This window comes from Phoca vitulina, unplaced genomic scaffold (assembly GCF_004348235.1).
Source record: "Phoca vitulina isolate PV1807 unplaced genomic scaffold, GSC_HSeal_1.0 scaffold13, whole genome shotgun sequence".
Lineage (NCBI taxonomy): Eukaryota > Metazoa > Chordata > Mammalia > Carnivora > Phocidae > Phoca > Phoca vitulina.
In genome coordinates, this window is record NW_022589716.1 from 24914617 (window position 1) to 24940798 (window position 26182).

Consider the following 26182-nt stretch of genomic DNA (forward strand, 5'->3'; position numbering starts at 1 on the left):
TTATCAGTCTTTTTTAAACCCAATGTTTAGAAAGCATTCACTCTAACAAAATAAATGAAGCTTCATCGTACTACGCATTTATCTCGTTTTATCATAAACCATTCAGCATTATCTCTATAGAGTGGTATTTTGATAAATGTGGAGAATACAGTTACTGTCACTAACCAGCCTTGTATATATACCAGTCAAAGATTCAAAAGGGAACGTGCTTCCCAGCTACACAATTGTCTCTTGTAGGACCCAAGTAACCACAACTTTAATCAAGTACTTCCCCACCCCTCCTCCCAAATCCCAAATGTGGAGTACAGACACATTTCCATAATACAGGAGGACTTTATAAGTTAATTATATCCAAAAAAATTGGAGGACAAAAACCAACTAATTATTCTCCCTTTTTAACTAATAAAAGCTATGATTTTATGGAAAAGCAATGAAAACACTAGATAAGTATCTCTGCTGTGGATTAGCAGAAACGCATAAGGATATTCCACTTTCTATGCCAACATTAATTAGTGCCCCGCTCCAATGTCTCCTCGCCTTTGTTTTAATTTAAATGTAAATCAAGTGAATGTTATATTTTAGATCCTCTCCACATTCTTATTGACAAATAAGATAAGAGGAACTTACCAGCAGAGACTAGGTCTTTCCACAAGCCAACTAGCAGCATGATACTGCATAATTATTATGGGATAAAGATTATTATGGGATAAAGCTAAAAAGCCCTAATGGAAACATTCGGATAAGGAATAGAAGATCAAAGGGGATATGAAAACAGACATACATCCTAACTAGAGTCTAAACGACAACTTTCCACACCTCCTCTGACTTTGATCCAATAAACATTTATTGAACACCGACTGTTTGCCAAGCTCTGCTAGGTTCAGGGGATACAAATATTAAGATAGAATCACAAGCCTATCCTTCAGAGTTTGGGTATTCTCTGGCTACAAATGTAGTACTCATAAATTACATAGGTACATAAAGCTGATCCTGCACCGTCCGACAGAGAAGCTTTTATTTTATTTTTTTTAAAGATTTTATTTATTTATTTGAGAGAGAGAATGAGATAGAGCATGAGAGGGTCAGAGGGAGAAGCAGACTCCCTGCCGAGCAGGGAGCCCGATGTGGGACTCGATCCCGGGACTCCAGGATCATGACCTGAGCCGAAGGCAGTCGCTTAACCAACTGAGCCACCCAGGTGCCCCAACAGAGAAGCTTTTAGTCTTAAGTTCCCATTTAAATTTAAATTCATACCAGGCACATCTCGAATGCTCACTAGCCACATGTGGTTAGTGGTTACCAATTATACTGGGCACATGGGCATCAACACATAGAGCTAAGGATATATAGAAAGAATATGTACATCATCACAGAACCTTCCACTGCACAGACTCGGCTCAGACACTAAATCATTGATCTCTATCACTTACTGATCCTATAACACTAAGGAAATCATTTAGTTAGCCTAGGAGTCTGTTATGACAGACACAACTAAAATGTCCTTCAGTAAAGGAATGGCTAAACAAATTATAACCTATCCATACAATGGAATGTTATGGAGCAATTAAAAAAATAAACACAATAGGTCAGTATGTACTAGCACACAAAGATCTCCACAACTTAATATTGATAGCTGGCTGGATTAAGAAATATACAATGTGATACCATTTAGGTAAAATACATTCATATTAAAATGTACCACATTTTCTAGAGACCTATCTTAAATACACAAATATACAAAAACAAATGGATTGACCAAATAGATACGCAGTTATTTTTACAGTGGTGCCCAAAGGGGATTTGGACCACATAATAAATGTATATAAAACAAGCTACTGGAGGATAAGGTATTAATATTTCCTTTACTAAGAGAAAGATAGTAAATTTAATTGCCACACCATCTATACTTTCCAGATGCTGATAAAAGTGCTCTGAGATAAATGTGTAAGGCTTTTTATATCTAAAGATTCTATGATGGATAGAGTAGAAAGTTTATAATTCTTAAGTTCTTAAGTTCTTGAAGGAGTTTAAAATCCACAGAGCAAGCAAACACAGTTGATACCATGAATTTGAAAACAATCTGTGATTACTGAAAATGAATCAGTTCTCCCCTGTGCTCAAAGTCATTCATGCACTAGACAGTTGGGGTGGGGAGGGTGGGGAGAAATAAGAGACTCAGTTTCCATCCTTAAGCAACCTACAGACTAATGGGAAGGCACACATTCAGAAAGATCTTAAAACATAATGGCATACAGGTCATGAACTAGAAGTACAGGGAGATACAAGAGCATACAGCAGATATGGAAGGAAAATAGGAATCAAGTAGACAAAATATGTATTGTGGGGAAGACGGCAATGATTCAGGCAAAGGATATAGGTAGGAGTGTGGCGATCTAAAAGAACGTAAATGCCCCCACTTGGACGGGGGTAGTGTAGTTGAAAGAGGAGGGAGACAGAGTCAAAACTATGCAAGGCTTCATAAGCCATGGTAAAGAACTTGGATTTTATTTTAAAGATGGTGGGAAGTCACTGAAGGGTGGTTTTAAATACAGCAGGGACATGATGAGTTCTGCTTCTGTAGAAGGCTCAGGGGAGAGAATGGGAGACTGGAGTAGTAAGCTTGGCAGAATGTAATGTGAGCCCCTAGACTGCGGGTGATGGCAACACAGAGAATCTGAGACAGACCAAGGGGACAAAATAGGTGTGGTTTGGATTCAATTGATGGAGGAAATAAATATGCTCAGCTGTCCCAGCTGGAGAGATAGAACTTAGCAAATTTCTTTGCAATGTCTTTTTTTGGGACACCTGGGTGGCTCAGTCAGTTAAGAGCCTGCCTTTGGCTCAGGTCATGATTCCCAGGGTCCTCAGATTGAGCCCCATTGGGCTCCCTGCTCAGCGGGGAGTCTGCTTCTCCCTTTGCTCCTCCCTCTGCTTGTGTGCGCGCTCTCTCTCTCTCTCTCTGTGTCAAATAAATAAAATCTTTTTTAAAAAATGCCTTTTTTTTAAATGCTAAAAATCTTCATCTTTTTTTATAGATCCACAATCCTTTATCTGTGATCCCCAAATCCAAAAAGCTCTGAAAATGGACAGGACTTCTGTACGATGGCGGCAAAACCTGATTTAACATGAGCTTCTAATCCTTGCCCTATCCCATTCTGCAAGAATATTCTACATAGTTCATTGTAGAAATATTAGCATCTGTGACTATGGGGTACAACCAGAAAAGACATTAGGTTTGTGAGGAAACAGTTGCTGTATGTACTATGCTACCTTTAAAAAATCTGAATTCAGCAATGCATTCGGCCCCCAGGGTTTCTGTGAGGAACTGTAGATGGTAAGTTGACCATATTCACTTTCCAGCTTTCACAGTGATACATACCACTAGTGATCATACAGACCATAAATTTGTGCCTGTGTTTGGTCAGGGAGGCGGGGTATGGGTCAATTACTATTCTTGATTGCGTGATTCTGGAGTTAAGAATGCATAGGTTTATTCTAATAGCTGACCTTTAGACATGCATCAAATAAGACAGGAAGCATTCATGTTTAGGGAGTTTTCATGGCACTGTGGAGAAAGTGCTACAAGGCTTAACCTCATGTATCTCTGCCCCCGGGGACTGATAACTTGTTTCTAACAAGGTGTGTGCGACAAGATGCCAGAGGCACCAAAAGGAATCAATCCCAGCCCTCTACCTACAACCCATCAACATTCATTCATTTTTTAAAAAACCCATTGGCACAGTACTCTGCGAGGGGATTTGGAGACAACAAATAAATGACATGTGATCCCAAACTGTTCTCAGGGAAGTTGCTCCAAAGGAGATGTTTTATAAATGTTTGTTAAGATAGTAAACTAGAAATAAAGAGAATATCAGTCTGTAACATTAAAAATGAGGTGAGGAAAAATAAGCTGCTAATCGCTTTTGAGTTGAGAGCTTGAAATCAGGGAGAAAAGTGTATCTAGGGAAGCAAGTGCTTTGATGGATAAGATTTGGAAAGACAGCTGGGGAAGGAAAAAAAAAATCAAAGCATATCTTCCTGATTGTCTAGTAATAGAACTCCCCCATCAGGACCCCTTGAGAAATATCATTAATAACTTACCTTATGCACCAAGCAATGTGTGGAGTTACAATGATGTTCACTTTTGGAGCAACGCTAACCTGGAAGCAGCCTAGTTTTCTTTGAGTTGAAAAGACAGTAAAGCAAGGAGGTTGTTGGTGGTTTTACATACTTTTGCAAGAGTAGAGAAACTGACCAGAAAGGTCTTACCTTCAACGCAAGAAGGCTGAGCCCGCGTTGTGCCAGCAACCTGCCCTGGGAAGCAGGAGCACTTGACTGTTTGTGATCGCTCTTCTATGCGGTTCTTGTTACAGCACCTGTGGACAGCGACCACCTCACAGGTGCCTTGCTTGATTTGGTGGTGACCTGATGGATAAAACAGACCCAGTGCTGTCAGGAAAAAAATGAAGCTACAAAGTATGTGAACGATACCATGACCACATTTTCCAGCTTCCTGCACCATGCTTAAGAATCTTTATAACTTTTTGTTTGGATGTCATTTCAAATATTTATAAAGGTGTCAAGAATAGTGCGAAAAATTCCTATAAACCTGTGGTAGACAGAAATTCAGCCCCCAGAACCTTCAACCCCCGGTATCACACCCATTATGTTACTTACATGGCAAAAGAGATTTTGCAGATATAATTTAAATCACTAACTGGGGGATTCCTGGGTGGCTTAGTCAGGTAAGCGTCTGCCTTCAGCTCAAGTCATGATCCCAGGTACCTGGGATCCAGCCCGGCATCAGGCTCCATGCTCAGCGGAGAATCTGCTTCTCCCTTTCTCTCCCTGCTTGTGCTTGCACACTCTCTCTCTCTCTCTCAAATAAATAAATAAAATCTTTAAAAAATAAAATAAAAATAATTAAATTACTAACTGGTTGATCTTAAGAGAAGGAACTTGAGCTAATGTGCTCACATGAGCTCTTAAAATCAGAGAGAGAGAGTAGAAGGGGAAGTCAGATTGAAAACATGAGACGGACTCAAAGCATCACTGTTGGCTTAAAGATCTGGGGGTCAAAAGGCAAGGAAATGGTGACTTCAGTCCTACACCCACAAGGAACTGAGTTCAGCCAACAAACTGAATACATATGGAAGCAGATTCTTCCCCAGAGCTTCCATAAAGGAATGCAGGCCTGCTGATACCTTGATTTTAACCCAGAGGTCAGACTCTGAGCAGAGAATCCAGCTACACTGTGCCAGACTTCTGACCTACAGAAACAAGCCACTAAATTTGTGGTGATTTGTCACAGCAGCAATAACTAAGACCTTTTATCCAGATACGCTGTTGTTAACACGTGACCCTCTTTGTCTTGTCATTCACTCTCTTTCACACATCTTTCTGAGCCATTTGAGAGTAACTTGCAAACATGATACCCCCTGACCCTTCAGTAACACTTCAGTGGTTATTTCCTAAGAATAAAAACAGTCTCTTACATAATTATCAAAATCAGGACATTTGACACTGATACAATGCTATTTACACAATGCTATTACATGATCTACAGTTTTGCCAGTTGTCCTAATAATGTCTTTTCTAGCCTTTATTCCCCTTGTTCAGGATCCAACTCAGGGACCTACATTGTATTTAGTTGTCACATTTCTTTAGCCTTCTTTAGTCAGAAAGTATTTTTTAGCCTTGATCTTTCTTAACCTTGACATCTGTCAAGAATACATGCCAGTTATTTTGTAGAATGTCCCTCAGTGGGTCCAGTGGCCCCGGTCGAGCCTTCAAAGACTCTAACCCCAGCCAACAGCTTAAAGTCAGTCTGATAACCCTGAAGCAGGACCACCCAGCTAAGACACTCCCAGATTTCAGCTGCTGACAGACTGTGTGAAGTTATATATGTTGACTGTTTTAAGCTTCTAAGAATTGGGCTAATTTGTTACACAGTGATAGATAACTAATTATCATCTCTGGCTATAGCAGGATTGGAGAGATTTACCTCTGCTCTGATAAAAACTATGTAAACAAGGCTGTGGAGGCAATGTTTAGAAATTATTAGTAAAAGATAACTTTTTCAAGCACCCTCAATTTTCACATATACTATTTACATATAAATTGTTCTGTGAATTACAAGCAATCTCATCTACTCATTAAGACAGGTTTCCCCAAAGATTCCCAGGGGCTAATGCTTTGCTTGGTTTCTGTTGGTGGGTGCATGTACTTCAAATCACAAAACTAGCTTAAAAATCTGAATTATGGAATATTTTTAATCGATAAAACAAGCCCTTCCACAAAACAACCTCTATATTATTCTGAAAATTTTCTAGCCCTTTTTTCTATGTTAACTCTCGGTGGAAACAAAATTCAATCACTGGCAAGAACAAATACTAAGGCAAAATTTCATTTGTAAAACACATAAAAGCAGAACCAGTACCCAGAGAATCAAACCACCATCCTGAAAGTTTTCCATCTACTACAGAAGAAAGCATAAAGTGATTAAAACTATAAACCCAATGAAATGTACACAACAAGAATGCTGATTTCCGAGGCACCTGGGTGGCTCAGTTGTTAAGCATCTGCCTTTGGCTCAGGTCATGATCCCAGGGTCCTGGGATTGAGCCCCCCTTTGGGCTCCCTGCTCAGCGGGAAGCCTGCTTCTCCCTCTCCCACTCCCCTTGCTTGTGTTCCCTCTCTTGCTGTGTCTCTCTGTCAAATAAATAAAATCTTTAAAAAAAAGAATGCTGATTTCCCATAGGTAGTTGCATACAATTGTAAAAAATAAATAAAAATAAATGGTAATTACAATGTCGGGAAAGTAGGGTGGGCACTTAGTGCTGAGTAAGCAGAACAGCAAGGACTGGGAAGAGTTCAAGAGGAGACCCTGCCTCTGGTTTCCAACTGCAAGTAAGCACTTCAGGTCAAACGTTCCCTGAATGACTAGCCATGTGGTGGGGGGGGGGGCCCAGGGTGAATTCATCCCCAGTCCTCCAATGGTGCCTTCCCCTGTTGGCCACTGTCACAGTTCGCTCAGCTGCCACAAGAAAGGACCACAGGCTGGGTGGCTTAAACAACAGATCAAGGTCCTGGCCAATTCAGTTGCGGGCATTCAGGTGAGGGCATCCTTTGCAGCTTGCAAAAAGCCGAAGGGGGCAGGGACAGAGCTCTCTGCTGTCTCCTTTTTTTTTCATAAAAACACTGGCTCTCCCAGATTAGGGCCACACCCATATCCATATGACCTCATTTAACCTTAATTTCCTCCTCACAGTCTCTGTCTCCAAATATAGTCATATTTGGGGGTTAGTGCTTTAACATAAGAATGGGGGGGCAAATATTCAGTAGATATAACAGCCATCCTGCATTAATTAGATTTTCAAAGACGCTGGAGAGCCATGAAGGCAGAACTAAACCTCACTAAGAAAATAAAAGAAATGCATTTTAGTAACTTAGCATAGTTGAGAAGTGATTGGGATATTGATTAATATTATAGTTGGCTTAGAATTTTGCTATTTAGATAACCATCCACAAATGCAAACAGATTTTTTTTTCCCTACTCAAATTTGTCTTTGAATAATCAGCTTGTGTAGTCTAGGATTTTATTCACTTATATAACACGGACTATGGTACCTCATTGATTTTTAAGATACAATGTTTTTCTCATCTTTAAACATTTCAGGTCTCACAACTGATAGTATCTTATTGTAATTGGCAATGCTTTTCTTTCTTAGAAATACACAAAATCGGGGGGTGGGGGGTGGAGCAAGATGGCAGAGGAGTAGGAGACCTGGATTTCATCTGGTCTCAGGAATTCAGCTGGATAGGGATCAAACCATTCTGAACACCTATGAACTCAACAGGAGATAGAAGAAAAGAACAGCAACAACTCTCTGAACAGAAAAGTGACCACTTTCTGGAAGGTAGGACATGCGGAAAAGTGAATCTGAGGCGATATTCGGGAGGACAGACGGCGGGGGAGGGGGCCTCCGTTGGCAGCTTCTGGCAAGTGATAGAGCCACGGAGCACAAAATCGGAACTTTTAGAAGTCTGCTCCGCTGAGGGACGTCGCTCCGGTGGCTAAGCAGGGGGTGGAACCGTCATGGGACAGTGTGGTCTCAGGACCCTCGGGGTCACAGAAAGACCGGGGGTGCCTGAGTGCAGCAGAGCTCCTAGGGATCAGAGCGGGGAAGCCGGCTGCAGAGACGGAGCCGAGGAGCGGGCTCTCAGCTCGGGGTTGCTATAAACCGTGATCCGCGGCACAGTCGGGCCACTGCTCCTCCAGCAGGGACCCAACAAGTGGCAGATCCGGGGAGACTCCCCTTCCTCCCACGGGAGGAGCGGCGCGGGAGTGCACCGCAGGGATCTGCTGGGTTTGGAGACTCCACCCGGGGTCGGGTGCCAGATAGAAAGGCGCGGTCACAGGCCGGGTGAGCGCGGAGTGCGGCTGGAGACTGGGGAGATGGGAGTGACTGACTGCTTTTCCCTGGGGGCTCACTGAGGAGCGGGGCCTGAGTTCTCGGCTCCTCCAGGGCAGAGATTGGGAGGCCGCCATTTTCACTCTCCGCCTCCAAAGCTGTACCAAAAGCGTGCAGGGAACAAAAGCTCCCGAGAGCAAACCCGAGCAGATTACTTAGCCTAGACCAGGCAAGGATGGGGCAATTCCAACTCCAGCAAAGACATTTGGGAACCACGGCAACAGGCCCCTCCCCAAGAAGATCAGCGAGAACAGCCAGCCAAGACCAAGTTTACCGATCAATGAGAACGGCAGAACTCCAGCGATAGGGGAATACTGCACATAGAATTCATGGCTTTTTTACCATGATTCTGTAGTCTTTCAAAGGTAATTTTTTTTAACTTTTTTTTTTTGAATTTTTCTTTTTCCCTTTCTCAACCAACATCTTATCAATCCCTTTTTTAAAAAACATTTTTCATTTTTAGAGTCATATTCTATCCCTTCATAGTAGTTACCCTTATTTTTGGCATATATATATATATATATATATATGTTGTTCTCTCTTTAAAATTTTGAGATCGTTTCTTCTAATAGATCATAATATATCCTAAATCTCTAGTGTATGGCTTTGTTCTAGTCTCCTGCCTGATCACATTCTCTCCCTTTTTTTTCCTTTTTTTTTTAAATCCTCTTCTTTCTTTTTTCAAACAACTTATCAATTCCTTTTATAAATTTTTTTATAATTTTCATCTTTACAGTCATATTCCATCCCTTCATCATATCAACCCTTATTTTTGTACATATATAAGTTTTTCTTTCTTTAAAATTTTGGGAGGCACTTTATTCTAACAGACCAAAATACACCCAAAATCTAGTGTGTGGCACTGATCTATGCACCAGCCTGATCATATTTGACCATTATCTGGTTTTTTTTTTTTGGTTTTGTTCTGTTTTTGTTTGCTTTTATCTTTTTCTTTTTTTTTCTTTTTTTCTTTCTTTCCCTTTCTTTTCCCCCAGCTTCAGGTCTTTTCTGATTTGTTTAGAGTATATTTTCTGGGGATGTTGTTACCCTGTTGGCATTTTGTTCTCTCATTCATCTATTCTCCTCTGGACAAAATGACAAGATGGAAAAAATCACCTCAACAAAAAGAACAAGCAGTAGTACCAACTGCCAGGGACCTACTCAATACAGACATTAGTACGATGTCAGATCTAGAGTTCAGAATCATGACTTTAAAGATGCTAGCTGGGCTTGAAAAAAGCATGGAAGTTATTAGAGAAACCCTTTCTGGAGAAGTAAAAGAACTAAAATCTAACCAAGTTGAAATCAAAAAGGCTTTTACTGAGGTGATATCAAAAATGGGGGCTCTAACTGCTAGGATAAATGAGGCAGAAGAGAGAATTAGCGATATAGAAGACCAAATGATGGAAAATAAAGAAGCTGAGAAAAAGAGAGATAAACAACTACTGGATCACGAGGGCAGAATTCGAGAGATAAGCGATACCATAAGATGAAACAACATTAGAATAATTGGGATCCCAGAAGAAGAAGAAGAAGGGGGGGGGGGCAGAAGGTATAATGGAGCAAATTATAGCAGAGAACTTCCCTAATTTGGGGAAGGAAACAGGCATCAAATCCAGGAGGCACAGAGAACTCGTGTCAAAATCAATAAAAATAGGTCAACACCCCGACATCTAACAGTAAAACTTACAAGTCTCAGAGACAAAGAGAAAATCCTGAAAGCAGCTCGGGAGAAGAGATGTGTAACCTACAATGGTAGAAACGTTAGATTGGCAACAGACCTATCCACAGAGACCTGGCAGGCCAGAAAGGACTGGCATGATGTATTCAGAGCACTAAATGAGAAAAAGATGCAGCCAAGAATACTATATCCAGCTAGGCTGTCATTGAAAATAGAAGGAGAGATAAAAAGCTTCCAGGACAAACAAAAACTAAAGGAATTTGCAAACACGAAACCAGCCCTACAAGAAATCTTGAAAGGGCTCCTCTAAGCAAAGAGAGAGCCTAAAAGCAACATAGACCAGAAAGGAACACAGACAATATACAGTAACAGTCACCTTACAGGCAATACAATGGCACTAAACTCCTATCTTTCAATAGTTACCCTGAATGTAAATGGGCTAAATGCCCCAATCAAAAGACACAGGCTATCAGATTGGATTAAAAAACAAGACCCATCAATATGCTGTCTACAAGAGACTCATTTTAGACCCAAAGACACCCCCAGATTGAAAGTGAGGGGGTGGAAAACCATTTATCATGCTAATGGACACCAAAAGAAAGCTGGGGTGGCAATCCTTCTATCAAATTAGATTTTAAACCAAAGACTGTAATAAGAGATGAGGAAGGACACTGTATCCTACTTAAAGGCTCTATCCAACAAGATCTAAAAATTGTAAATATCTATGCCCCTAACATGGGAGCAGCCAATTATATAAGGCAATTAATAACAAAAGCAAAGAAACACACTGACAACAATACAATAATAGTGGGGGACTTTAACACCCCCCTCACTGAAATGGACAGATCATCTAAGCAAAAGATCAACAAGGAAATAAAGACTTTAAATGACACACTGGACCAAATGGACTTCACAGACATATTCAGAACATTCCATCCCAAAGCAACGGAATACACATTCTTCTCTAGTGCCCATGGAACATTCTCCAGGATAGATCACATCCTAGGTCACAAATCAGGTCTCAACTGGTACCAAAAGATTGGGATCATTCCCTGCCTATTTTCAGACCACAATGCTTTGAAACTAGAACTCAATCACAAGAGGAAAGTCAGAAAGAACTCAAATACATGGAAGCTAAAGAGCATCCTACTAAAGAATGAATGGGTCAACCAGGAAATTAAAGAAGAATTAAAAAAATTCATGGAAACCAATGAAAATGAAAACACAACTGTTCAAAATCTTTGGGATACAGCAAAGGCAGTCCTAAGAGGAAAGTATATAGCAATACAAGCCTTTCTCTAGAAACAAGAAAGGTCTCAAATACACAACCTAACCCTACACCTAAAGGAGCTAGAGAAAAAACAGCAAATAAAGCCTAAACCCAGCAGGAGAAGAGAAGTAATAAAGATCAGAGCAGAAATCAATGAAATAGAAACCAAAGAACAGTAGAACAGATCAATGAAACTAGGAGCTGGTTCTTTGAAAGAATTAACAAGATGGATAAACCCCTGGCCAGACTTACCAAAAGAAAAGAGAAATGACCCAAATCAACAAAATCATGAATGAAAGAGGAGAGATCACAACCAACAATTCTCCTCTGGACAAAATGACAAGATGGAAATACAAACAATTATAAGAACATATTATGAGCAACTCTATGCCAGCAAATTAGATAACCTGGAAGAAATGGATGCATTCCTAGAGACTCAAAATGGTTGAAAGACCTCAATGTGAGACAGCAGTCCATCAACATCCTAAAGGAGAACACAGGCAGCAACCTCTTCGACCTCAGCCACAGCAACTTCTTCCTAGAAACATCGCCAAAGGCAAGGGAAGCAAGGGCAAAAATGAACTATTGGGACTTCAACAAGATAAAAAGCTTTTGCACAGCAAAAGAAACAGTCAACAAAACCAAAAGACAACCGACAGAATGGGAGAAGATATTTGCAAATGACATATCAGATAAAGGGCTAGTATCCAAAATCTATAAAGAACTCCTCAAACTCAACACCCAAAGAACAAATGATCCAATCAAGAAATGGGCAGAAGACATGAACAGACATTTTTCCAAAGAAGACATCCAAATGGCCAACAGACACATGAAAAAGTGCTCAACGTCGCTCGGCATCAGGGAAATCCAAATCAAAACCTCAATGAGATACCACCTCACACCAGTCAGAATGGCTAAAATTAACAAGTTAGGAAACAACAGATATTGGCAGGGATGCGGAGAAAGGGGAACCCTCCTACACTGTTGGTGGGAATGCAAGCTGGTGCAACCACTCTGGAAAACAGTACGGAGGTTCCTCAAAAAGTTGAAAATAGAGCTACCATACGATCCAGCAATTGCACTACTGGGTATTTATCCCAAAGATACAAATGTAGGGATCTGAAGGGGTACGTGCACCCTGATGTTTATAGCAGCAATGTCCACAATAGCCAAGCTGTGGAAAGAGCCAAGATGTCCATCGACAGATGAATGGATAAAGAAGACGTGGTATATATATACAATGGAATATTTTGCAGCCATCAAAAAGAATGAGATCTTGCCATTTGCAACGACATGGATGGAACTGGAGGGTGTTATACTGAGCGAAATAAGTCAATCAGAGAAAGACATATATCATATGACCTCACTGATATGAGGAATTCTTAATCTCAGGAAAGAAACTGAGGGTTGCTGGAGTTGGGGGTGGGGTGGGAGGGATGGGGTGGCGGGGTGATAGACATTGGGGAGGGTATGTGCTATGGTGAGCGCTGTGAATTATGCAAGACTGTTGAATCACAGATCTGTACCTCTGAAACAAATAATGCAATATATGTTAAGGAAAAAAAAAAAGAAGAAGAAGATAGCAGGAGGGGAAGAATGAAGGGGGGGAAATCGGAGGGGGAGACGAACCATGAGAGATGATGGACTCTGAAAAACAAACTGAGGGTTCTAGAGGGGAGGGGGTGGGAGGATGGGTCAGCCTGGTGATGGGTATTAAAGAGGGCACGTTCTGCATGGAGCACTGGGTGTTATGCACAAACAATGAATCATGGAACACTACATCAAAAACTAATGATGTAATGTATGGTGATTAACATAACAATAAAAAAATTAAAAAAAAATACACAAAATCGCAGCGTATCTCAAAATTGATGGCATCTTAGATTTGATAAAATAGGGTAGGTGGCAGGCACTGGTTTAAATCCTTTACAAATACTATCCTATGTGATCTTATAAAAATGCTACGATGTAGGTACTCTTTTTATTCCTTTTGTACATTTAACAAAATATACAAACATTAATTTGCCCAAGATCACACAACTAGAAACTGAAGAGGACAGATGCAAACCCAGGCAGTGTCTATTCTGTCACAGAATGCAGGGGAAAGACAGTAACCAATATTTAACTAAGGAGAGTCAAAGTGGCGTCTCCACCTCAGCAAACCACAAGATATGGTTCAGTTTCCCACTGAAAACAACTTCCCTACACAATGGCAGTGTGTGTGGGACTCCATACAGACACCGTTTCTAGTCATTTGTGTACACTGGACTTTGGTCTTTGAATAAGAACGTGCCTCATTTCTTTGTAATCTATAGTTCCTGACACAGGAGGTAAGTATTCAGAAACAAGTATTTTAAAATTGCTCAAGGAATGATGGCAGAAGACAGGGATCCATTGTGGGCTAACGTGCACAGAAATCACAGATTATATACTTGGCTTGAGCAGCTCATCTTGTATTAGGGTTCTCCAAAGAGAAAGAACCAACATGAAGCAGGTATATACACATAAAGAGATTTATTATAAGAAACTAGCTCACGTGATTAGGGAAGCTGAAAATTCCCAAAATTTGGAGGGTAAGTCAGCAAGATGGAGACTCCGGGGAGCCAAAAGTTTAGTTCCAGTCTGAGTCCAAAGGCTTGAGACCCAGGAGAGCCAATGTTGTCACACTAGTTGAAAGACTGGAAGGCTCAAGACTCAGCAAGAGCTGGTGTTTCAGTTTGCAAAGGTAAGAAAAGACTACTGTCCCAGTCCAAAATCAGGAAAAATTCTCTCTTACTCAGGGCAAGGTCAGTCTTTTTGTTCTACTGAGGCCTTCAGCCCAGCAGAACATGAGGCCCACCCACATTAAGGAGGGCAATCATCTTTACTCAATCTATCAATTCAAATGCTAAACACCCTCAAAGAAACACACAAAATAATGTTTGATCAAACATCTGGGCAACCCATGGCCCAGTCAATTTGTTATATAAAATTCATCACCATAAACATGATAAAACTATGTAGTGTAGTCTTACTGGATGCGGGGAAAAAAATAAAAGCTTTTTTTTTTTTTTTAAGATTTTATTTATTTATTTGACAGAGACAGACACAGCGAGAGAGAGAACACAAGCAGGGGAAGCGGGAAAAGGAGAAGCGGGGAGCCCAATGTGGGGCCCAATCCAAGGACCCTGGGATCATGACCTGAGCTGAAGGCAGACTACAGCTTAACGACTGAGCCACCCAGGCGCCCCAAATGAAAGCTTTTAAAAGAGACAAGAAGTTAATGACTTTCATGGTAAACTTAGTTCTCTGGAAAGGTACAGGAAGGATGCCTTGTTCAGTAAGATCACTACCAAAGAGTGGCCACTGCAAGTAAATTCGCTTAAAACAAAGATACATCTCTCTGTTTGGCAGCAGGAAATATTTTGGCTAGGGATTCACCTTGAAAACTAAAGCTAAATACATGTAAGTATTGAGAGTGAGGGACTGTACCTCAGACTTCTCTTATGGGATTTACCTTACAGGTGTGAAATGAAATAGATAAGACTAAGTTATCCAAAAGTAGAGCTGCTCTCAGAAGCAAAACTGGCCCAACAGAAAACAAAACACTATCCTCTTTGTGCTCTCTCTTCATCTCTGTCAGCTGCTGGGCCATTTCCCGGGAAGGTAGAAGGGAGGATATTTATTTCTATGTATTTAACCAATACTTCATACAGTGTACTATGTACAAGACACTGTTCTCTGTGCTCCTAGAGACATATAAGTGGGGAAACTTAAAATTGGTCCTTGATTCCTTTCCACACTTTTGACCATGCAATCAGGTTGTATATTTTCTTTTCAGAACTATAAAATGTAAGATGCCTAATTCCTCACTCACCTGAAGTTAACATGGACATCATTAAAAACATTATAATTCCTAAAACAATAACTTACTATTTTGGGATTGCTATAGAAGATGGATAGGGGCGCCTGGGTGGCTCAGTCGGTTGACTTTATCTGAAGAGTGAATTGCTTAAATGTTTATCTTTTTTTCTTATTAACCATGCTTTTAAGAAAAGTTGCCAACAACAAAGGAAATGCCCATTTGTCCCAGTGCAGTCAGGGCTGTTTCATTGTTAAAGAGATAAAATACAAAACCTCATTTGCAATAGAAGTTCTTCCACTGAAACTACTTGAAAGCTGATAGGGAGTCAGGAGGCATCAGATTAGGGTGACTTACTTCATGCGATTATTTCCCTTGGATCCTTTTCCTTTTGTTCAAATCCCTTTTCCCCTTCCTCCTCCTGCCCAGCTCAAGAATATACACCCTTAAAAGGAAGCCTCACACTCCAGTGATCTTCTTAGAAGGCATTTATTTTATTTGAGTGTGGTTTTTCTCTATGGCATTCTCAGCCTTTCTCTTCACGAAAGCACAACAGAGGAAAGAGAAAGCTGAAAAGAATTCATGAAATGAAAGCAGACAATGAGGTAGTGGCTAGTCAGTGCCTTTGGAAAACATGCCTAGTATTCCTGGTTGTGGTTCTCTTATAATTCTCAACTCTCTCCCTCTATACCTGCCCCAACTCAGCTTTCAGTCAAAAAATGGTTATGTCACAGAATAGATGTAAAACTGTGGTAGCCACGGGACCACCAGCTGGACAATCTTGATAACTTACTCGTGGAGACAAATATCTTGAGCCCATAGTATGTGCCAGGCCCTCTGCTGGGGTTGAGGATAGAGCAGTAAAGAAGAGAGATGGCCTTTGGTCTCAACAAGTAGAGACACCAAACAAAATATCTTGCAATACTCCCAAGGAGGAAACAGCCTTCTCCTTACCTTCTTTTGGCCTTGGAGTCAGAATTGCTGAGCTAGCATGCCAGCTTACAGACTTGGGTAATTCCACGGAGCCTCTCACTCTCATTTTCTCATATATAAGTAGTTTATTATCTACCTCACATGATGGTTATGAATTTTAAATTGCTTAATGAACATAGTGAGCTACTTGAAAAATGATAGATGTTGAATAAATGCCTTTGTTTTTTGTTGACACATTTATTCAATAAATATTTGTTGACTATTTACTCTATGCTAGCACATGGTAACAATGCTGAACAAAAAAGGCCCCCCAAAATCCTCTTCAAGGACTTTTCATATTTTAGTGATGAAAGAAACACAAAGCAAGAAAGATACAATTTAAAATAGGGAAGGCCAGAAACTAATATTTGAGTGAGAAATTAAAGCAGTAAGAAAATAAGTCCTGCAGATATCAAAGGGAAAGAGGCCCTTATAGCTGGAGCTATGGAAGAGAAGGAGAAATTAATAGATGATGTCAGAAAGATAATGGAAGGTAAATGGGCAGATTACAAAGGGCCTCATGGGTCACTGTTGAGGCTTGGGCTTTTACTCACAATAGGATGGGAAGCCCCTGGAAATGATGAACTTAGAATGACCTGATCTAACCTACATTTTTAAAAGATCTATTATGATCAGAACAGACTGAAGAAGAGCAAGGATGAAAGCAGGGACATAGCACCTGCCACAATAATCCAAGGAGAGGTGATGATAGCTTGGACCAAGGTCACGGCAGTGGAAATGGTAAGAAAATGTTGGGTTCTGGATTTATGTAGAAGGTAGAAGTGACAGGATTTGCTGATAAGTTAAATTTAAGATGTGAGAGGAAGAGAGGAGTCAATGCTGCCCCCAAAGTTGTTGACTTGAACACTGAGAAAGGTGGGGCTGTCCCTTAAATAAATAAGGAGAAAAGTAGGAGCTGGGCTGTTAAATTTTAGATGCCAATTAGATTTTAACTGAGGAAGGTCAAATAGGCAGTTAGATATTTGAGTCTGGAGTTCAAGAGAGAAGTCTGGTTTTAAGGTGGACAGTTACTCACCATTGTAATATTGGATAGTATTTCAAGTCATGACACTGGATAAAATCCCCGAAAGAACACTGATAGCCAGACGATTAAAAAAAAATGATCACTTACATGTTGAGTTCGGGAGCAGAGAAAAGGTAGCCAGTGGCCTAAATAAAACCAAAAATAAATGTGTGGGGGCAAAGAGTTGAGTTTAAGATGGCGGCATACCAAGATCCGGAACTCACTTCCTCTCACAGACACAACAAATCTACAACTACATATGGACTAATTCCCTCTAAAAGGCACCTGAAAATTTAATGAAGAGAGCCTCCACAACAAAGCATAAAAGGACAGCAATGAGACAGGAAGAAGCAGAGACATGGACTCACCAGGAAAAAAAACATTCCAGACATAGTGAATTACAACCTGGAGGGATTACAAAGGTATGGAACTTTTTCTTGAGAAGCGAGGGATTCAAGCTCCACATCAGGCATCCTAACCCTTAGATCCCACACAGGATAGACAAGACCCCAAAATACCAGGCTCTGAAAATCCATGGGGATTATGTTCAGAAGAGCTATAAAACTGTAGCGACTGGAAAAATTGTAAAGGGGCTCATGTGCAGAATCACTTGACCTAGAAAACATCTCAAAAACACCAATTTGAAAAGCCCTAGATAAAAGAGTCCATTTACTAATCTTAGAGAGTCTGCTGGAGAGGCAGGAGACAAGGACTCTCCACAGAAACTGAGACACTGGTGGGAGCCATTTTTGTAATCTCAGTCTATCTTCCTGATACCGGCTCTGAATGGTGTCATTTTGGAATTCTCCCTCTACCTTGCTAGCACCAGTGGGTGTGCCCACTGAAAGCCCCACCCACAAATGCAAAGAAGCAGTTGCTGTTGTACCCCAACAATGGGCCAGGGGACAGACCCACCCACCCAACGTAAGACCACCAAAGTATTCACAGCAAATATTAACAGACAGAAGTGGAAAAGCTGACAGTAATACAATAATAGTAGGGGGCTTGAACACTCTACTTACATCAATGCATAGATTATCCAGACATTAAATCAGTAAGGAAACATTAGCCTTAAATGACACATTAGACCAGATGGACTTAGTAAATATATATACATTCCATCCAAAAGCAGTACAACACACATTCTACTCAAGTGCAAATGGAACATTCTCTAGGATATATCGCATGTTAGGCCACAAAACAAGTCTTAATAAATTCAAGAAAACTGCATTAATATCAAGCATCTCATTTGACCACAATGGTATGAAAGTAGAAATTAATTACAAAAAGATAACTGAACAACTAGTAGGTCTTTGAACAAAAAAGAAATAAAAAAAATAGAAATAAATATAAATTAAAAAAGACCTAGAGACAAATGAAAACAAAAATATGACATACCAAAATCTATGGGATGCAGCAAAAGTGGTTTCTAAGAGGGAAGTTCATAACAATGCAGGCCTACCTCAAGAAATAAGAAAAATCTCAAATAATAAATCTAACTTTACACCTAAAGGACCTAGACAAAAACAAAAATAAACAAACAAAACAAACAACAAAAAACCAGCAAAACCCAAAATTAGTAGAGGGATGGAAATACTAAAAATCAAAGTTAAAATACATGAAATCAAGACTAAAAATACAATTTAAAAGATCAGTGAAATTAAGCCGATTCATTCACAAATTAAAATTGACAAACATGTAGCCCAACTAACCAAAAAAAAAAGACTCAAATAAAATCAGAAGTGAAAGGGCAAAGTTATAACTGATACCACAGAAATAAAATATCATGAGACTACTATGAACAACTGCCTTCAAACTGGACAACCTAGAAGAAATGGGTAAGTTCCAAAAAAATACAATTTTCCAAGATTGATTTGGGAAGAAATAGAAAATCTGAATAGACCAATTACTAATAAGGATATTGAAGCACTAATCAAACACCTCCTATATGACTGATCGGGTGCAAATATGTAAAATATATAAAGAACTCTTACAGCTCTGGGCGCTTGGGTGGCTCAGTTGGTTAAGCGACTGCCTTCGGCTCAGGTCATGATCCTGGAGTCCCTGGATTGAGTCCCGCATTGGGCTCCCTGCTCGGCAGGGAGTCTGCTTCTCCCTCTGACCCTCCCCCCTCTCATGTACTCACTCTCTCTCATTCTCTCTCTCTCAAATAAATAAATAAAATCTTTAAAAAAAAAAGAACTCTTACAGCTCAACAATAAAAAAAAAACTGTTAAAAAATGGGCAGAGGATCTGAGTTTACACTTCTTTTAAGGGATATACAGATGACAAACAGACACATGAAAAGATGCTCAACATCATTAGGTAAATGCAAAACGAAACCAGAATGAGATAACACCTCATACCTGTCAGAGTAGCTCTTCTCAAAAAGACAAGGAATAACAAAGATAACAAGACTGGCAAGGATGTGGAAAAAAGACAATCTTCATACACTGTTGGTGGGTTTATAAACTGGCACTGGCACTATGGAAAACACTAGGCAAATTCCTCAAAAAATTAAAAACACAACTAACATATGATCCAGCTATTCCATTTCTGGATATTTATCCAAACAATACAAAAACACCAGTTCAAAAGATATATGCACCCTTATGTTCACTGCAGCACTATTTCTAACAGCCAAGATATGAAAACAAACTAAGTGTCCATCAATAAATGAATAAAGATGTATATTATACACAGACACACCAACACGTCTGGAAAACTAATCAGCCATAAAAAAAAATGAAATCTTGCTATTTGGACAACATAGAGGGGCTTTTGAAGGTATTATGCTAAATGAAGTAAGTCGGGGGCACCTGGGTGGCTCAGTCGGTTGAGTGTCCGACTCTTGGTTTCAGTTGAGGTAGTGATCTCATGGGTTGTGGGACTGAGCCCCAACTTGGGCTCCTTGCTCAATGGGGCATCTGCTTGAAAGATTCTCTCCCCCTACCCCTCCCCAGACACATGTGCGTGCTCTCCCTAAAAATAAATAAATAAATCTTTAAAAAGAAAAAAGAAAAATACCATATGATTCCACTTACATTTGGAATCTGAAAAATAAAACAAATGAACAAACAAAACAGAAAGCAGACTCATGGAAACATCCAACATACTAGTCATTAGTTGAAGTGGAAGGTATTAATGGGCAGGTGAAATAGGTGAAGCGGATTAAGAGCTACAAACTTCTAGTTATAAAATAAATGAGTCACAGGGACGTAATATGCATCATAGAGAATATAGGCAGAAATACTAGAATAATTTTAGTAATAATGACAGATGGTAACTAGACTTACTGTCTTATAATGTCTTATAAGACTCATCTTATAGTTTTACAATGTATAAAAACATCAAATCACTATGATGTGAAACTAAAACAATAGAATATTATATGTCAAATATATTAATAGGTAATGCAAATAAAAATTTTCAACTGATTGAAGGTCAAAAAAAATTGTATGTTCTAACCTAGCATACCCCAGTCTCTTACCTTGGTTTTTAGAATACCTAAAACTTCCCAAGCTTAGCAGTTCTAATTAGTCTTTAAAAACTTTTCTTTCCTTATCACTCAAGTCCTATTCTAAGTACTTGCCCTGCACATTTTTCTTAATCAAAAGTCTATTTGTTTACCATTCTCTACCAAGAGTACCATCAATTAGAAGATATATATATTGATATGAAAAGCACCATGGAATAAATGCTGAGGGGACCTCATCATTAAATGACCCTTGGTCTTTTGAATACATGGCATAAATGAGAATACACACACACACACACACACACACACACACACACACACACACACACAGAGCTCCTATTTTAATTATAATACAAAAGCTCCTTTTAATTAACAACATATAACTTTCCAATGTTATATTAAGATACCATTACTTTTTAGTGGACTAACTCCTCCCTTATTTCAGAAGGAGTCCATCCAACTGTCTGTTATGGACTGAAATGTACCCCTCCCACCCCCAAGGTCACTTGTTGAAGCCCTAAACTTCAAGGGACCATATATGTGGATAAGGCCTTTTCAAGCTAATTAAGGTTAAGTGAGGTCTTAAGGGCAGGACACTAATCCAGAAAAACTGGTGTCTTTATAAGAAGAAATACCAGACAGGTGCCCCTCTCTCCACACAGGCACAGAGATAAGGTTACATGATGTCACAGGGAGAAGGCAGCCACCTGCACACTAGGAAGAAAGTCCTTACCAGGAAACAAATTTGCTGACACATGGATCTTGGACTTGTACCTTCTAGAACTATGAGAAAATAAATTTCTGATGTTTAAGCCACCGAGGCTCTGGTATTTTGTAATGGTGGCCCGAGCTGACTGTCACTTATTAATTCTAACTTTACAGAATGAGAAAAGGTGACACACTTCGTTTCAAGGGGTATTATACTAACAACATGACTGGGTAAAAGAAATCTTTTGGGTTCACTCATGTTTTTTTGTTTTTTTTTTTTTTTTAAAGATTTTATTTATTTATTTGAGAGAGAGAGAATGAGAGAGAGAGAACACATGAGAGGGGGGAGGGTCAGAGGACGAAGCAGACTCCCTGCCGAGCAGGGAGCCCGATGCGGGACTCGATCCAGGGACTCCAGGATCATGACCTGAGCTGAAGGCAGTCGCTTAACCAACTGAGCCACCCGGGCGCCTCACTCATGTTTCTGAAAACATCTCTCTCCATGTATGCATGTGTACAGGTATGCGTCCCATAAAAATGTTTTTACAATCCATTACAGAGCATTGGGAAATATCAAGTAAAAGACATGATCTTTGCCTTCAACTGTTGGTGGTGTGGACCCAATCTGCCTTAGTTTACAGCAACACAGATTACAATACCAAACTGTATTGGAGAATGGTCTTATTCTTAGGAAATACATGTAGTTTGCTGCTTACTTACAAACACTTCAGAAAAAAAAATGGCAAGATAGGCAGATTTTTAATTGGTAGTTCTAATATGATAGGGTATAACAGGTGGTCACTCTTGCAAGGGATATAAAGATGTTCACTGTACATTCCTTTCAACCGTTCTCTAGATTTTTTTTTTAAGATTTTATTTATTTGACACAGAGAGAGAGGAAAGAGTGAGCACAAGCAGGGGGAGCAGCAGGCAGAGGAACAGGAAGAAGCAGACTCCCCACTGAGCAAGGAGCCCAATGCTGGACTCGACCCCAGGACCCTGAGATCATGACCTGAGCCAAAGGCAGCTGCTTAACCGACTGAGCCACCCAGGCACCTCAACCTTTCTTTAGATTTTGAAGGTTTCCAAATAAGAAGTTGGGGGGTGTAGATGGAGGTAAACTACTATTACAAGAAATAACTAGAAAGCATTATAGAGGGACAGACCCAAGCTGCCTCTGTTTAAATAGCTACTCTGCCATCTCTCTCCTGTGAGGCTTTCAACAAGTGGCTTCACTTCTCTTTGCCTTGGTGTCCATATCTGCAAAATGACAAACTTTCAGAGTTTTGATGTAAGCATAAAGGTAATATAGAGAGTGCTGCATTGCTACCATTATTACTGCTATTCTTATGAACTATTTAAACAACTAGTAAACTGGGAAGATTGAGAAAGAAATATAAAACTCTGGGTGCAATTCATTTTCTTAAAAATTACACTTCTCAGGGGGCGCCTGGGTGGCTCAGTTGGTTAAGCAACTGCCTTCGGCTCAGGTCACGATCCTGGAGTCCCGAGATCAAGCCCCACATCAGGCTCCCTGCTCAGCGGGCAGTCTGCTTCTCTCTCTGACCTTCCCCCGCTTTCATGCTCTCTCTCTCTCATTCTCTCTCTCTCTCTCTCAAATAAATAAAAATCTTTAAAAAAAATTATACTTCTCAGAATAAGGAAAAAATAAGTGCCTTCTAGAAGCAGAAAATCAGCACATTGCAAAGGCCGCTTACCCAACTGATATTCATTGAATTTGAGATCTGAGATAGTCAGCAATCCTTGTTTTAATTTTTTCCATCCTGGCACATGAATCCCTTTATTTCCCCACAAGTGTTCATCCAGTACCTCCTCAAACCCTGAGTTCTCCCATCAGAAACCAGCTGATGCCAATTTCAGGCATTTCCAATGATGTGAGTCATGATTCCCATCCCTACTGCATAGGACTATATTGGACGCTCCAGTTCCTATTTCTCTGTCTTCTGGTCTTACTACTGCCTAGTACTTTTAAAGGTTTCAGACTCAGCAGGACCATAAGGGGACAGGACAGGAAATCAAATGAAGTGCCTCCCCACTCTCAGTAGGTCAGAGCAAGCACCTTTCTTCTGAAAGGGTAACGTAATTGCAGAGACACAGAAGAGACTGCAAGAAGCCTCTCTATTTAGAAGTAAGTGATGAAGCAGAGAGCCCACATTACACTTCACTTGTGTCTCTACTCTCAGCCCCAGTCAGTCTCCCACTGTTTCTTAGTACAAGGGGAAAAAAAAGGCAGGGGAGAATAGGTAAGGTAAGGTTAAGGTTAAGGGTAAGGGTAAGGGTAAGGGTAAGGGTAAGGGTAAGGGTAAGGGTAAGGGTAAGGGTAAGGGTAAGGTAAGGTAAGGTAAGGTAAGGTAAGGTAAGGTAAGGTAAGGTAAGGTAAGGGTAAGGGTAAGGTAAGGTAAGGTAAGGAGAAAGAAAAAAGAAGAAAGGAAAGGAAAAGAAAGGAAAGGAAGGAAGGAAAAAGAAGAAAGAAAGAAGGAAAGAAAGAAAAAGAAAGAACGAACGAACAGGTGAAATTGCTGTGTTCAAAGAACATGTTTAAAAAGCTATACATACAGGGGCGCCTGGGTGGCTCAGTCGTTAAGCGTCTGCCTTCGGCTCAGTTCATGGTCCCAGGGTCCTGGGATCGAGCCCCACGTCAGGCTTCCTGCTCAGCGGGAAGCCTGCTTCTCCCTCTCACACTCCCCCTGCTTGTGTTCCTGCTCTCTTTCTCTCTCTCTCTGTCAAAATAAATAAATAAAATTTAAAAATTTTAAAAAAATAGGGGCGCCTGGGTGGCTCAGTCGTTAAGCGTCTGCCTTCGGCTCAGGTCATGATCCCAGGGTCCTGGGATCGAGCCCCGCATCGGGCTCCCTGCTCGGCGGGAAGCCTGCTTCTCCCTCTCCCACTCCCCCTGCTTGTGTTCCCCTCTCTCACTGTGTCTCTCTCTGTCAAATAAATAAATAAAATCTTTAAAAAAAAAAAAAAAATTTAAAAAAAATAAAAAGCTATACATATAAAATAAAGTTAGAGTAAAGGCAAATGAGAATTAAAGATAAAAATAAAAGTACTTGTTTAGTCCCTGCAAGTCTCTTTCAATATCTGCATTTATGATTTCAATAACATTTCGTACACAGGTGGATAGATTTCTTATTTGTTGTTCTACTAAATTTGTGTGCAGAACCATCTCAGTAGACAAAAATAAATCTATGCACATATAATGTAGAAATTGGTGATAAGCTACTATTTGTATGTTTAAAATATAAAAAGTATATGTGTATTTTTAACAGTTTCCTTTAGGAAATTTTGTTCTATTTTACTTCTAACTGAAATAGGCTCTAGCAAGAAAGTGCATCATGTTTTTCACCATACTCTAAACAATATTTTAGGTGTTAAACTCTTATAAACATTACTTTTGTTGACATATTATACACGTCATTAAATACCTAAGCCCAGAATTAAAACAGAAAATTACCCTGACATTGCACTATCAACCTTAACATCACTTAGCAGAACCCATTTTCAATAGATGTTGTAAATTTTTTAATTCCAGTTAAAGATAGTGGAAGAAGACCTTTGTTGATCTCTCTTTCCTAAGACCCCACTAAAACTACAGTAAAGGAAGACAACAGATCCAAACTTACAAAAGCAAAGAAAGAAAAGGGGTACGTACCAGCAGCTGAGAGACATTCAATAGTCTTTTGGGAGATGGAAAGCAGGTGATTAGCAGTGAGTGACAGGCAGAAGTGGGTACTCAGGGGACGAGACTGATTGATTTCTAAGGGCCTCAATAGGTCCTTCAAGGCATGGAGTTGAAAGCATCAGTATACATAAAATTAAAGTCCACTAGTCACTAAATCCTATCCGTATTCAGAGAGTCCACACTTCCCTAAGAGGACACAATTGGCCTTTGAACAATGGATTTGAACAGCACGGGTCCCCTGGTACCTGGATTTTTTTTTTTTAATACAGTACAGTATTGTAAATGTATTTTCTCTTATGATTTTCTTAATAAGATCTTCTTTTCTCTGGCTTACTTTATTGTAAGGATATGCTATATAATACATGTACCATATAAAATATGTGTTAATTAGACTGTTCACGTTATCAGTAAGGCTTCTAGTCAACAGTTGGCTATTAGTAGTCAAGGTTTTGTGGGAGTCAAAAGTTACACACTGCACAAGGGTGGGTGCCCCTGACTCTTGCGCTGTTCAAGAGTTAAGTGTACAACATTTGGAGAAATTTTCTAATATGAAGAAGACTAAAATAAATCAAGTGAAAAAATAAAATGAGAGGGCAGAGAATTAATGCATGGAACAGACAAGGACCTAACAGAACTAACAATAATTTTATGACTTAAAAAAGAAAAAGAAGAGGAGGAGATGATGAACTTTTACTATATGTCATTATGTGTGTATATGTATGTGTATAAATATATATATGCCTATATACATGCCATTTTACATATCTCCTTATTAGTTTTATATATAATTATAATATATATGAAATCCCATAGTTATGGAGTATACATATGTACACACACACACTCATTAAATCTTTGACAATAAGTAAAGTAAGGGAATAAGACAGTTTCAAAGTTATCCATCAAATATTCAAAAAAAAAAAAAAAAAAACCCAAAACAAAACCCCATCTCAAATCCAGGTAATAGGATACTGAAAATCATATGATAAAAACATTAGCAATAAGAAAACACTCTTGAGAATTTTTTAATA

At 39.7% G+C, this 26182-nt stretch overlaps 1 protein-coding gene across 2 annotated transcripts in view; it reads right to left on the reverse strand.

Moving 5' to 3' along the window:
* The window catches only part of TAFA4 (TAFA chemokine like family member 4), a 182940-nt gene that overhangs the window by 14699 nt on the left and 142059 nt on the right, over positions 1-26182 (reverse strand). For both annotated transcript variants that reach the window (XM_032411726.1, XM_032411725.1), the window contains one exon: positions 4270-4425. In XM_032411726.1, the coding sequence (XP_032267617.1) occupies positions 4270-4425 (156 nt within the window). The remainder of the gene's footprint in view (positions 1-4269; positions 4426-26182) is intronic.